Source organism: Stenella coeruleoalba (assembly GCF_951394435.1).
Source record: "Stenella coeruleoalba genome assembly, chromosome: 6".
Taxonomy (NCBI): Eukaryota; Metazoa; Chordata; class Mammalia; order Artiodactyla; family Delphinidae; genus Stenella; species Stenella coeruleoalba.
In genome coordinates this window covers 78,119,868-78,135,829 of record NC_137151.1, presented here as the reverse complement: position 1 = coordinate 78,135,829, position 15,962 = coordinate 78,119,868, and the positions used below count along the sequence as shown (strand labels likewise).

The 15,962-nt window shown below is 33.8% G+C and overlaps 1 protein-coding gene across 4 annotated transcripts in view; it reads right to left on the bottom strand.

Annotated features, from left to right (window-relative positions):
* Positions 1 to 287: 287 nt before the first annotated feature.
* The window catches only part of NUP35 (nucleoporin 35), a 38,295-nt gene continuing 22,620 nt past the window's right edge, over positions 288 to 15,962 (bottom strand). For all 4 annotated transcript variants that reach the window (XM_079923468.1, XM_079923469.1, XM_079923471.1 and 1 more), the window contains 5 exons: positions 8,561 to 8,702; positions 5,829 to 5,898; positions 4,941 to 5,069; positions 3,712 to 3,876; positions 288 to 2,748 (listed from right to left, as the gene is read on the bottom strand). In XM_079923468.1, the coding sequence (XP_079779594.1) occupies positions 2,671 to 2,748; positions 3,712 to 3,876; positions 4,941 to 5,069; positions 5,829 to 5,898; positions 8,561 to 8,702 (584 nt within the window). In that variant the 3' untranslated portion in view covers positions 288 to 2,670. The remainder of the gene's footprint in view (positions 2,749 to 3,711; positions 3,877 to 4,940; positions 5,070 to 5,828; positions 5,899 to 8,560; positions 8,703 to 15,962) is intronic.

Below are 15,962 nucleotides of genomic sequence, written 5' to 3'. Positions count from 1 at the left end.
GTGGTCTCAGTAGTTGTGGCTCACAGGCTCTAGAGCACAGGCTCAGTAGTTGTGGCACATGGGCTTAGCTGCTCTGCGGCACGTGGGATCCTCCCAGACCAGGGCTCAAACCCGTGTCCCCTGCACTGGCAGGCAGATTCCTAACCACTGTGCCACCACAGGGAAGTCCCATGACTACAGTTTTATGTTACTTATTTTTGTGTGAAATCAGCTTTTCTGAACTTTAAAATGAGGCTTGTTTCAAGGTAACTTTTCCAGTTTCACAGATTCTACTGTTTTTGTATAGTACTGGAAAATGTGGCAGTTTATTTCCTCAGATTTTCCTGGCTTTTACTTTTGTTTTGTATTTTTGTTGGTTTTATTGTATTTTTTAAGTTGAGATACAACTGACATATAACATTGTATAAGTCTGAGGTATACAAAGTGTTAGTTTGATATATTTATGTATTTCCTGGCTCTTTTTAAATAAAGGATGTGATGGATACAAAGACAGGTAAGATACAATACTGGGTAAAAATAACGAACCCAAACATAGCAAACAAATATTTTTAGCCAGAAAGCAAACTTCATGCTCCACAGAGGTTTACGGAAATAAAATGCCCTCTCAAAAATAAAACCCACAGCCCTTTTACAAAAATGTGTATAACTCAAATACAAATCCAACAGTTTAATAGGAAAACTATCCAGATCTACCTTGAATAACTGAGTTCTGTATGTAAAGAAACAGGATAAAAAATATACTCCTATTTTAAGGTGGAAAAGACTTTAAAAGTTTCAGATGAAAAATACTCTATAAATGTAATGATAAATGGATTTTCATCCATGCCAGTACATTCCTTAGTTTCACTTCATCTCAGAGAACTAAACAAGTCTTCAATGGTAGTTTGCTGTGATTTAAAAAGGGTATCAAAACCTTCTATACAATGTGTTACTTTATTCTTTATAGATATGTATTAAAGATAAAGAAAGATGCAGATTACCTAGATACATGTATTATGGTGAAATATCATGTCAATTAAAACCTCCTTTTCATACAAGTGCCAGCTTGATGAGGTTCTCACTGGCCAAGGAGGATAATTTGAATAAAAGAGTGATGACTGCAAGTGACTGAAACAGTGAATTTAAAAAAGAAAAAAAAAAGCCATTAAGTGCATAGTGATACCAAAGGAAAAAAAATTTTAACTCAGGACAGCAGTGGAGGTCGCCAGGGCACCAAAAATAACTCTGAAAGCTGATAAAGGAAACGAATTAAATATTTATCCTGCTATCCTGGTATGAATGTATTCCATGATAACCAAATAGCCCTAATGGATGGATGCGACAAGTTTCTTCTATATGAAAGAATTCCAACTAATAAATGCAACAGGAATGATAGGTTTGGAAAGTCCTCATTTTGCAAATCTTAATGAAATAACTGATTCAGGCAAGTATCATTAATGCATGCTTTTAAATACATTATGTAAAAAGTTTATGGGGAACTTTCCAATGATGGTGTTTGGCTTTTGCCCACATGCCCAATGAACAACCTGAGGACCATTAAAAGTGGGACAACCAGAACTAAATGCCTCATCGTTTGACATAAAGTACACCATACTACTATCAAGTATTCTTGCTCAAAAAAATGAGATTGCAGAATCTAATTAACCTTCTCTAGATATAACTTCTAGGATATGGGACAAATGACAGAACTAGTTAAACAAGAATGCTATTCTTGTTTAGATCAAATTCAGTCTGTGGTGCACTCTGTAGGCAACTCACATGGTTCCTTCAACAAATCATGGTGTACTGAACGGTGGGGAAAAGCAGGGGAACTCTAATTTAAACTTCAAGACACTCCAAAGACAAAACCAAATACACTGTGTAGACCTAGTCTCGACAGAGACTCACACAAACCAAACATAAAATTTAACAAATTTTGGAAACAATTGGGAAATTTTTAAAAGGACTGGATATTAGAAATTAAGAAAATAGTGATGGTTATATGGTTATTAAAGCTGGATTACAGGTGGATGGAGGTTCATTACATATTTTCTCTATTTCTGCGAAGACTTCAAACTTCTTGTACTAATTAATAAATCACCCTTTCAAAAACTGCTCAATACATATAATCGACAAGTTTATTATCAAGAAACTTCGGTAGGTTTTTTCAAAGGCTGTGTTGGTTTTACAAGACTGAAAGATGACAATTCATGACAGGACAAATATAAACAAGGATAATTAAAATATTAAATACCATCTAAATTAAAAGACCATAATTCAAATTAATTATAATCTTTGTGTCTTGTCAGAATCAGCTGTACAGTTACCCGTCATGAAATTCACCTCACCAACTCATGAAGACTACAAAGCCTCACTACAAACTCAATTACATAATTTACAATAATCAATGAGTGTTTTGCACTTAAGCATGCACTATCACAGAAAGCACAAAATCTTATATACAGGGATTTTTTGTTTCTTTAAAATGTATCTCAAGCATCGTTTAAAGTGCGAGCTACAAATATGCTGTATCCTTTAAGAAAAAGGCTTCTAAAGGAAGTATGAGACAGCTATTCGATACTGTCAAGAGTGGTTATATAACTAACCGAAGGAAACCCAGCAGTACCCTGCTAAGTCTGTTTTATTGTGGCAACCTTCTCCTTTGTAGCTGAGTTCTTAGCTCTTACTGTATTACCAGCCAAACATGTATTCCATTGCTTTGGATACAAGACTTTCATCTTTTTTTGGCGTTTGTCTGTCAGAAATAACCTATTAAAAAAAACACACACAATTGTAAGATTATGGTTTCTTTAGTATTATAGTCAATTCTTCAGTTAATGGCTAATTTAAAAGTGCCAAACACTAAAGTGGATTTGCAACAATAAATTATATATTTAAAAATTAAAATATAGGCTTGCTTGGAACATCCTTATGCTTTTAAGAATAACAAAATTGTATTCCTTTGGCAAGGCAAATTACATCTGCTCCTTAAATTAGTAAACTGAACAAACACCACAAAAGCTAAAAGAGATAAGGACTTTAAAACACTAGTTTAAAAAAAACTAAAGGGAAAAATTAAACCAGTTCTAGAATGATCCCCAAATTTCAAGGGAAGTCAAACTGCCCTACTAAAGTGTTTTATTTGCTATCTCAGGACCTGTGTCTGCAGCTAGGCAAGTTCAGAACTACTGGCTAATTAAGTAGGCAACAATAGCATGCTGAATGACAGTCATAATACTTCTAGCATTCTTCCATGAATATAATGAACTTTTCCTTTAAACTTTTTTGAAATAAGAAGTTTTGAAATGGGGACTGGTCAATGTTTTCTTTTGATAACCAAAGCTACTTCCAATCTGAGGTTCTTCATTTGCAACACCATCAAATTTAGTTATCAATTTAACAGGGATTTAACATTCCCTCATGCCAGAGACGTCCACAAGAGAAACTTTTTACGTATGCAACATACCTTAGAAAAAACTAAACTAATTAACTCTCAAAATGTTTTTTAAAATGGCAAAGAATTTTTTTAAAAACTCAAGATAAATTTCCAACTGGCTAAAATTCTAATTTTTAAAATAGGAAATTTAAAAATGCAAAGTTTATAGGTTTCATCAAGCCAATCAACTTCAGTAGGAAATATTTAATGGCATACAAATCAATCCAATGAAAAAGTTAAACATGCTAAGTACTGCAGCCCTTAAAGTATATTCTTTTATCCAATCTTTAAAATACCTGATAGTCACTAGTAGAAGCTTTGTATGCTGTAGCAAGAGGTCTCATGGTAGAAATTCTAGAAGTACTTCCAGGTTGGGTTGGTGTACCTAAGGTTTTGATTGGTGGTGTAAAGGCAACAGATGGAGATGATAAAGCACACCTGTCACTGTTTTCCATAACGCTCTAGAAAAATAAAGACAAAGAACTTCTCTGTTTATTAACATAATACATATCATCCACTATTATGTCCTACTTACAAAGAAAACTTCATTAAAAGTAGCGTACTTTATTTAATCTAATTAAACTTTCAAATAACTTTAGGGTTGAGAAAACAGTATGTGCTTCTCAGCTAGCATATGAGATCTAATGCTCAACCAGAAATCTCACTTGAATGACCTCAAATATCCTCAAGAAAACTATAGACTCTCAAGAGTAAGAGTCTCCTAACAAACACTACGGAAAATCAGTAAGAAAAAAAGAATTCTTAGGGAAACTGAGGGGTGTGGGGCATCAAAGTCCAGTGCTTTTTAGTATCCAGTAACCCCAAATTTTCCTCTAGCCTCTGCAAACACCTGCTACAGTACAACGTAATAATTACACAACTACTCAGTGATCCTAGATTATGATAACAGGAGCCATGTCTGCTTCGTGCACTAGTGTGTATACGTAAGTCCCAAGCACAGTGCCTGGTAGGTAGCAGAAGTTCACATATATTTACTTAAAGAATGATCATGATTTTACAAGCCACAAAGTTTAAATTGTGCCCAGGATTATTTTATCAGTATACAAATATATAATAATATTTAAATATTTTAAAGTAGAAATGACTAATAAAAAGCTTCAGCTTTTAGAAGTTAACCCTCAGTTACCATTCTTATGAAATATTTCATTCTGAAATAGCACCACTCCTTTGAGGTAAAGAATTTGAAGTTGCTTTGCACAAAAAAGGGAATGGGTTAAAAGTTAAAAGACCTAGAATGTAGGCTTCACCTTAACAACTCTGGGTAAGTTACCTAAGTCTCCTTGGCCTCTTTATTTGTAGAGTGAAGGGGTTGGCGTGTATTACCTCTAAAGTCTTGTGACTAAATATCTTTGACTTACCATAAAAGAGTGCTGTAACATCATCCATCACATTTTATAAAATAAGAGGCACAGTGAAGCAAAGTGCCATAACCACCCATGTTAGTACTTAGACTTGTGCACTACATATAAATTAAACTGCTTTCCTTACACCAGCAATAACTTACTTTATCTATACATGGTTTTACACCAATCATGATGGACTCTCCAAAAATTCTCCCATCTTTGCTTAAAGCTTTCCGGGCCTGCAGTTTAGATTGATAACGAATATGCATCCAATTTCCTGTGTTAGACATCTGCAAAAAATGAAGTTTTCTCTTAAATTAAAATACAAAGTATACAAAATTTAAACTTAATGAGTTCTATTAGAAAACAGAAACATATGAAATAAATCTGCTTCCACTTTTTATTTGATGCCCTGTAAAAAGCTGTATACTAGGATTCAACAAAAATCCTATTAAACTATTTCAATACATTTCAATAGTTCTCAAATCTCTTATATAAAGAATATGTGACAAATATTCTCTGAAAGCAAAGTAATTCTCAAAAGATAATGTTTCTTATAAAAAGGTCTTATCAACACTTGCTATGAAATTTTTTTAAAAACTGTATTCATCAATCTGATTTTGCATAGGAGTTAAGTCAATTTCTAGTAATAGAAAAAAGATTTGTTATTTATAACTGGCAAGCTAAAAAAGCTCTAAGAACTCTAAGTTAGAAACATCTCCCTTTTCCTTTATCCCCAATAAAACAAGCTCAAATTGGAAAACTTGGCATGATCTTTTTTAAGAGACTGTGAACTATTTTTAAAAGGGGGAAACCTGAAACTCTCACTCTCTTGCTTATCTTCTCTCTTTATCCCTTTTTATCAAATACTATGCAACTACCAGCCTTCCAAACTCCAATAGATAGATACATCCTATGAAAACTTTAAAAAAAAGAAAAATTTTCAAGTTTGGAAAAAAACAGACAACATTCAGCAGCAAAGTTTTCCCTCAATTCACAGGTTATCTTTCCTCAGCTTAAATCTTGAAATGAAAAGAATTAAGACTTACCACATGTTTTAAGATATTTCCATACTGTGCAAATTGTAATAATATATAGGAAGCAGATGCTTGAGGAAACCTGGGGTTGGGGGGGACAAAAAGTTGTCTGAACAGTCAACTTCGATAATACAAATGCAAATTACCTTACAAGTGTTTCACAATAAACTCCCCCTAACTGTCTAGTACATTAATAAGAGACCCTGAACATCCTATTTTCCCCTATATTAGCTAAATCTATTCATTTGCCCATCACCCAAAAGCAAATTATGTTAAAATTAATTTTGACTCAGCCACTTTTCTCCAGCCCCAAATTCCACCTTCTACTCTCACTGTCATTATCATAATCCTTAGAAAAGTACTATGAAGTTACAGTTCTGTAAATAACTTATTTTACATGGGTGTGTGTGTGTGTGTGTGTGTGTGTGTGTGTGTGTGTGTGCACATCCATGAGAGAGAGAGAGAGAGAAAGGGAAATGTTGCAATATACTACTATGGTTATTAAAGGGGAAAGAACTTTAAATTATATAGAATCATATCAATATATATTGAGCACTACCTGAAAATTCAGAAATGTATTCCTGAAACAAAAATACAGTCCGAACCAATATCAATGGTAAACAATCAATTAAAAGGACTGTTACCAAAATTTTAATAGCCATATCTCTGTATGGGAAAATTTTAAGTGATTTTTACTTTCTTCTTTATAAAGTTCTGTATGCTTTGAATATTACAATGAGATATAACTTTTATAGTCCAAATAATAAAGCTATTTTCAGCTTGAAAATCTGGAGTTTCCTTAACCAGTAACTTCAGTTATCTGGAGCTTGGATTAGAACCTAAAGGAAAAAATGTAAGTCACAAAAATAAATGAGAAACTCCACACGTTAAAATCTATGTGACTAAAATACTCACTGCATTCAGGACTGGAAATTTATTTTATGTTACGTAAATTTGGATATAAGATTTCTAATCCCAAAGAAAACAACAAATGAGTCAGGATGCCTGCAAGCAGAACTAAAAAAAAATTAAAATGAAAGGGAGAAATAATGGTTGCAAGTGATGCAGGCACTTGAGAAATAAAACATAATTCCAAGAGTCTAGGACCACTCTGAGTAGAAGCAGCAGAATATCCTGTCACAGAATCACCCTACAACAATAAATGGTATTTCATGATGACCCTGAATCAGCAGGAAAAAGTTAAATTATCAAAGGAAGAAGATATATAATGTACTTTAGATGTACTTCCCTATAAATAATCAAAATAAAATATTTTATCCCTTAGAAGAAAATGTTTCTGTGCTTGCAATTAAACTTATATGCAGGGTTACTGAAACATAAAACCAACAGAAAATAAATAGCTGGGAAAGTGTACATCTTAAAAATGAAGGGCTAACAGAAGTACTTCAAGTAATTTATCTAATTACTGAGGAATCTTAAAAATGACACCATTACTACCGAACCTGAAAAACACTTGAGAGTGGACAGACACATTCAAAAACATACAGCCACTTACTTCACAAGAGAATACAAAAATTTAAACACATAAAAGGGAAGAAAAAAAAAGAAGCAGCAGCAGTCAGCCCAACTGCTATGGACATATGGCTGAGCGTGCCCTTTCTGGAGAACAAGGGAAAGCAATGACCCTGCTTACTACCTAAACAGAATCAGTAACAAAGAATCTCTCTGAAAGGTTACACAAAAAACAGGTGGCAATTACTGCCTTACAAGGGAGAAAAACTATCTGGGGGAAAAAGTGGGAAGGAAAACTTTTCACCATATTCTTACACATTCTTCTGAATTTTAAATAAATTGAATATATAAAGTCCACTAATATTTATTTACTGGGCATTGTTCTTCCTTCAAGGAGTTCACATGTTTTTATATTTTTTTAAACCCCAAAACTAAATATAGTAAGGTCCAGTAACAGTATGACATCACACTTTCAGAAACCAACCTTATGTAGTACAGTATAAACAATCACAGCCTGAAAATAAAAGACCTGGGTTTTCGATGAAGCTTTACTAATAACTAGATGTAAGCCTCTGAGTAAATCACTTCATCTGTCTATATCTCAGGTTTTTCATATGTAAATGATGCAATATGATCTCTAAGACGCTTTAAAGTACTTTATTAGATCTAAAACTCCATTCAACTAGGACTGTCATGCACAATTTCTATTAATATTCAATATTCTGTAGCTAGAAAGTATCAACCCTGTGAAATAGTATGCATATATATACAAATGAAATTCAATCTGTTAGTTCAAAACTGGTTAAGTCCAATATAAGCATAGACACAGTCACAACAAAGAGAGAAAGGAGCTTCCTAAGTCTAAAGGGACAACCAACCCTCTTCCAATATCCAGCAAATGTGCTCAAGAGAAGATAATCTGAGAAGAGGCACACAGATAAATGATGGAAAAACTATTAAAAATCAAACATTACTTAAACCTTACTTAAAACATTACTTAAAATACAAAAATCAAACATTACTTAAATACATGCTGAAATGTCAAGGTGGTATGTACTGATGTCTGCAACTTACTCTGAAATATACCAACAACAAAAAAGATGAATTAATAGTAGATAAAACAAATGTAGCTGTTAACAACTGCAGAATCTAGGTGGTCGGTACATATGGGTGTTTGCTGTGCCACTGTTTTAGTTTTTTTATGTTTGATAATACTCATTAGAAAATGTGAGAGCTTTTTTTTTTTTAAGTAAATAATCTAGAAACCTTACCCGAACACAGTCACCCAAGTGTCATCAAAGTGATCTTCAGATGTCAAAGAATCTCCTTGAGTATAAAAAGGATCCAACTGGGCAGGAGATAATGTTGTCTTTCGTGGTTGACCAATGTTTGCTGGACTAAACACACTCTGCCCTATATTAGTATATTTAGTAAGTTAGTTACCAATATAAACATCTTGATTTAAAATATCAAAGCTTTAGTTTTAAATGGGAAAGTATATTAAAAGTTGGCAATTCCATAAATAATTCAAAATACACACTATAATCAAATGATAATTATATACTACCAATTTGAGAGGAAGTCATTAAAATTTGAGCATAATTTATCATTTTGCAAATGTTTTATTATTTATTATAAATTTGCTAAATGTTTTATTAATTTCCAGTTAAACTTACAGCAGAAGGATCTCCAGTCAACCTCAAGGACTTCATATTCCAAACCTACCACTTTCATTATGACACCTCTGCCTTAAAAAGATTCAGTAACTCCTCATTACACACAAAACAAAATCCAAATGTCTTGGTTGTTCTCCACAATATAGTTCCAACCTTATTTTTTCAATGTACCCCTAAACAGTATCTACCCTAGTTCCTAAGATGTGAACGCAGTTTTCTTTTATTGAGGTCATTTCTATCTGAAATGTCTGATTCTGTTCTTTCTTTTCTTATTCTTCAACAATAATTACCAATTAATGAGTACTTCACGTCCAACATGTCAAGCTAAACACTTTATGTGTTCATTTTATCTCAGAGGCTCTGTCCTACTGAGACCACACATTTCTGAGAAGCAGAGACTATTTCATCTTTGGAGTAGTAATAATGATTCACATACAAGAAATATTTTTTCAGCACTTAAATGTACACCAAGCATTATTCTAGGTATTAAAAATACAGTAATGAACAAGTTAGACCAAAGGGGGGAAAAATCTCTAATAGAGCTTAAATTCTAGTGGAAGAAAGACAAGTAAATACCTAGTATGTTAGAAAACAGAAAATCTTACAGGAAAAAAATAATAACAAAGAGAAAGGTGAAAAGGAACATGTATATACATAAGGGTTAATATCCAAAATATATAAGAAACTCATACAATTCAATAGCAAAAAACAAACAAAAAATCAATCCAATTAAAAATTGGGCAGAGGAACTAAATACACATTTTCCAAAGACATACAAATGGCCAACAGGTACCAAAAAAAGGTGCTCGATATCACTAATCATCAGGAAAATGCAAATCAAAACCAAAATGAGATATAACCTCATCAACAGCTATCATCAAAAAAAAAGAAAGAGATAAGTGTTGGTGAGGATTTGGAGAAAAAGGAATCCTTGTGCACTGTTGGCAGGACAATAAAGTTGTTGCACACACTATGGAAAATAGTATAGAGGTTCCTCAAAAACATTAAAAACAGAGCTACCATATGATCCAGCAATCCCACTTCTGAACATATATCCAAAGAAAATGAAAACAGGATCTCAGACATCTGCACTCCCATATTCAATATAGCACTATTCACAAGAGCCAAGATATGGATACAATCTAAAGGTCCATTAATAGATGAATGGATAAGAAGATGTGGCACGTATATACAATGGAATGTTATTCAGCCATGAAAAAGAAGGAAGTCCTGCCATATCCTACAGTATGGATGGATGTTGAGGGCATGATGTTCATGATGATAAGTGAAAGAAGTCAGACAGAGAAAGACAAATACTCTATCACCTCACTTATATGTGGAATGTAAAAATGGCAGAACTCACAGAAGGAGTAGACTTGTGGCTACCAGGGGCCGGAGGCTGGGGGATATGGGGAGTTGTTGGTCAAAGGGTACAAACGTCCAGTCATAAGATGAGTAGGTTCTGGGGATCTAAAGTACAGCATGGTGATTACCTCTAATAATACTGTATTATATACTTAAAAGCTGCTAAGAGAGTAGATCTAAAGGTTCTCACCACAAAAAAAGAAATGGTAATTAAGTGACGTGATGAAAAATGTCAGCTAAGACACTGGTCATTTTGTAATATCAAAATGACCACAGTGTGTATCAAATCAACAGTGTGTATCAAAATTTAAACACATAAAAGGGAAGAAAAAAAAAGAAGCAGCAGCAGTCAGCCCAACTGCTATGGACATATGGCTGAGCGTGCCATATATCACTGTACACTTTAAACTTACACAATGTCACAATGTCAATTATATCTCATTAACTCTACTAAATGTTAGTTTCCCTTTACTATATCCATAAATTAACCTGTGGCAGAAGACTTAACATGTTACTCCAAGAATTAAATGAAACTTTAGGTAGACAAGAACTCACAAAAGTTAACTGTTTTAACAATATATAACTTCAATACTATAAATGATGCACTTGGTACAATTATTCTTTTGCATCAACAGCACAAATATATTCAGTCAAACCTAAAATAAAAGATTTCCAGGAATGATGTCCATTCTCTTGCCTCCGAACAGTAGTAAACCGAAACTATACCCTCAACAGAATTAAAAGCCAAAGGCATCAATCAAGTAAAAACTACAATGCAACAATGTGATTCTAACTAAAGAGGAAAAATATGGTCATCTAAGGATTTCAAAATTCTTAATTCTTTATGCCATACAACTTGAATCCCTTTACTTCATCTGGAGTCAAATTTAGAGACCAGAATTAATCTAATTTAACCCATTAATGTAGCCTTTCCTTAAGGGAAAATAAAAATACATTTCAGATCACCTCAGATCTACTAGGCTTATTAAAGAATCTATTTGATTCAGAACACTATCCTAGACCCTACTAGAAAATAAAGATGCTCAAAACTGACTGCTGTTGAGTAACCAGGCAAAAAAGAATTTAGCAATGAGAAACAAATATTCAAATATTTTTACAATAGTAATCAAGCAAAAGAAAGTATGTAACAGTTATTAACTCTAGAGAAAACAAAAAGATGTACAAGAAGGACATGGAATCCTAGTACATTACATGGCTCAGTCTTACAGATTTATCTAATTTTAAAATTGAGTTCATGCTTAAAAGAGACAATACGAAGTAAATAACTGAAAAGAATGTCAAACTGCATACATGCTATAATATATCTAGCAATTTTTCTTTTTCCTAGCAATTCTTCTTTTCCTCATCACCACGGATGCATTTAATAGGTACAAAACATTTCTAAAATGAGGCTGATTTAAAATGAACCACCCCACTTTGACAAGTGTCTGCTAATCAACCAACTTATCAACTACCCCTTTAGGAAATAAAGAGAAGCAAGCGGAAGATAAGCTTAAATAAGTTTAGTTCTTACTACAAAGACATGCCTTTAACACAAAAAAGATGGTAAAAGGCATTCTAGTATAAAACCTAAAGCCAATTCAAAATTTTTATGTCCTGCATTACCATTAAGAAGGTACAATTTAGTTCTGCTACATTATGTAATAACCTTCAAGCAAGAAATTAAATGGAAATCTCAAAATGAGACTACCATTATGACTTTTAAAAATAAAACAAATCAAAATTAAGTCTCAAACGAATAAGCAATCTAATTTTTGCCCTGTCAACTACTCTGAAAAACATAATTACTTATACATAATCTAAAACTATTTACATAACTTTAGCATAATTGCCCCCCACCTTGTTAACGTTTCATTGCTCCACTGATTTTACTTCCTTTCAATCAGACTTCTGGTACTCACATGCAATGCTTTATAAGATGAAAATAAAGTGTGCCTAGCAAACCACATCAAATTTAACTGTAATGTGTCTCCCTTTGTAAATCACTACTCTGTCTTAAGATCAGACTGAAGTGGAGGGCAAAATAACTTATTACCCTTTATGAAAATGTCTTCAATTGAAGACCACATTCAATTATTTCAAAATAGACAACTAACCTAAATGAAAATAAAAGAGATTAAAAGAGTAGGAATTTTAAACAGACACATGGCATATGAAACTTGGGAGAAAAAGAGGTTCCTGGCAGTGCTGTTACCTTCTAACCATGAAACAACGTAGCACAATGTATAATAAAGAATTTGGCCTCAGCCCAGAGAGATGTCTGGCCTTTGTCAGGTTCCTGGGAGACAACCTCTAAACCCCAGAAATTTCCCCAGTGACAGGAGTGTTTTTGTTACTCGTGGCAGGCCCCTCAACCTCAAGAGCACCTGATGGTTTATGATAACAAGGTGACTCCTGGTGAGGGTAGGTCACGCCATAAAGACCAACCATGAAGACCATCCATGTTATAAAAAAGGTCACCTCTGGGCAGAAGGAATGGAGACTGAGTTTAGCCACTTGATCAGTGATTCAATCAGTCATTTGTACGTAATGAAACACCAATGAAAACTCAGGACATGGAGGCTCCAGTAAGCTCCCTACTAGCCAATACTCTGTGTAGTGCCATATATCAATACCAGGAGGGTAACATGTCACGGAAGTTCTTGTTTTCAGCCTGTGCATCTCTTTCTTTAGGTGGTTCTAATTTGTCTGCTTTCTCTATAATAAAACTGTAACCGTAAGTATAGCACTTTCAGTGGGTCCTGAGTCTTTCCAGTGAATTATCCAACCTTAGAGTGGGCTTGGGAAAGTTTGAATTTGCAGCCAGCAGGTCTGAAGTGAGGGTGGTCCTGGGGACCCCCAAACTTGCAGCTGGCACCTGAAGAGAGAGCAATCTTGTAGGTACTGTTTCCTTAGACTCTTCAGTTTGACAAAGTCTTTGTACCCAGAATAATATTGAACAATGAATACAAGAATAACCAAAACAATATGGCGACCTGAACACTTGTATTCATCTCTAATCCCTGTCAGACACCTAATGACAGTCAATCTAGAAAGTCCCAGGTTTTGGAGAACACAGAAACTGTGAAAAGTGTGAAAGAGGCTCCTCGTTGAAATTAAGGAAAACTAGTTTAAGAGTGTATAATACGGGATGAAATGGCAAGCCCTTCCTCATCTTACCCAGCCACTCCACCACCAAGAGACCAAGGTTTTAGTCCCTGAGGAAAAGGAATCTCAGTGGCTCAGGATTCAGTGGGTCCAGTCACAGTGGAGAAAATCTATGTAAAAGAATAAGTAAAAATCTGCATATTGAAAAGAAGACTTCTAGGGTATGGAAAAAAGGGAACCCTCCTACACTGTTGGTGGGAATGTAAACTGGTACAGCCACTATGGAGAAAAGTATGAAGGTTCCTTAAAAAACTAAAATTAGAGTTACCATATGACCCAGCAATTCCACCCTTAGGCATATATCCAGAGAAAAACAGAATTCAAAAGGATGCATGCACCCCAATGTTCCTTGCACCACTATTTACAATAGCCAAGACATGGAAGCAACCTAAATGCCCATTGACAGAGGAATGGATAAAAAAGATGTGGTACATATATACAATGGAATATTACGCAACCATAAAAAGGAATGAAATAGTGCCATTTACAGAGACGTGGATGGACCCAGAGATTGTCATACAGAGTGAAATCAGAAAGAGAAAAACAAATATTGTATAATATCACTTACATTTACAATCTAGAAAAGTGGTACAGATGAACTTATTTGCAAAGCAGAAATAGAGTCACAGATATAGAGAACAAACTTATGGTTACCAAGGGGAGAATGGTATGAATTGGAAGATTGGGATTGACGTATACACACTACTATGTATAAAACAGATAACTAATGAGAACCTACTGTATAGCACAGGGAACTCTACTCAATGCTCTGTGGTGACCTAAATGGGAATGAAATCTAAAAAAGAGTGGATATATGTATATGTATAAGTGATTCACTTTGCTGCACAGCAGAAACTAACACAATATTGTAAAGCAACTATACTTCAATAAAGATCAAAATTTTTTTTAATTAAAAAAAAAGAAAAGAAGACTTCTCCCTTTCTATATTCAGAACACCAGCTTAGACATTAAGACTGAATATTACAGAATTATTCTTTGGGAAACTTAAGAGAAAGATCTATATATGCTAAAATCAGAGATTTTTCCAAACAAAAATCTACCTAACTGTCCAATCCTCCTACAGTGAAGCCCAAAAAGAGACAAAACAGCCTCTCTCCACCAATGTCCCCCTTCTTACCATTGTTAAGACACATACACACATGGATTCCAAGTAGCTTTTTAGTGCCTCATTTCACCAAGAACGGCAGAAGAGGTGAAAAAAACAAAAAGAGAGGAAAAAAAAAAAGAACTAGAAGGAAACAGACAATATGAGCAGGAATAAAGGACCAACATGTACCTCACTGATAAGTTATTTTACCCATGAAACAAGAAAAGGATACTACATTTTAAGTACATTAAGAGAACAACAAAAAAAAAAGGTTACTGGAAATTAAAATAAAAAATTATTAGATGTGTTGGAAATTGAGATTGTGGACATCTTTCAGAAAGTAGAATACAAATATAAAACACACTCTCGCAGAGAAAAAGTAGAAATTTAGAAATCTTTGCAGTGCTCACAAACAGAAGAAATTCCAGAAAGAGGGAACAGACAAAACAGAGGGAAAGCTATTATCAAATACAGGCAAGTTTCCCAGAACTCAGGGTAAGTGTCTTGATTTAAAGGATCCACCAATTCCCCAGAAAAATAAATGGAAGCCCCAGACCAAGGCACATTTGTGAAACTGAAAACACTAACCCTACAGAGATCTTAAATTTTTTGAAACCAATCCCCATACAACAACTCAGGAATCATCACTACAAATGACTTCTGCAGAACACTAGAAGCTAGAAGGCAAAGAAATAATGCCTCCAAAATTCCAACCTAGAATTCTATACTTGGTTAAATTAGCAATCCATTTTAAGGGAGATAAAAAGCATTTCAAACTTAAGGTCTTCAATTTAATTTCCCATGCAAGCTTTCTTAGAAAGCTACTCATATATTTCTTCACCAAAATTAGGAAATAAACTAAGAAGAAAACATGTTAACTAGGAAAAATAGCTCAACTCTAGAAACTTGCTAAGGCAAGTCCTAAGATGATAGCTGTACATCATGCTGATATAGGAAACAGCCAAAAAAGAAGCTGAGAATGAGAAGTTCTCAGTTTAAAACAAAACAAAGGTGTGTTTGAAACTATGAGCATTTTTAAAAAGATATATATGTATCATAGCAGCAGAATATTTGCTTAAAATATGAGCAAATGGCACACAGAAAAATTAGACAAATGGAAAAAAGAAACAATTATTAACTAACAAAAAATTAACATTTTACAGAAAGAATAAATTATAGTAATACTACTTGGTGCAAAACTAAACAGTGCTTACATAATCATAATAATACACTGACAAAGGAATAAAGTTTGATATATTTTAATTATATTCAGATAAGGTAATTAAAGATAATTATATCTTATCTCCCCTACATTAAGATAAATATAGCAATACTAAAAATGAAAATAAAGGGCTT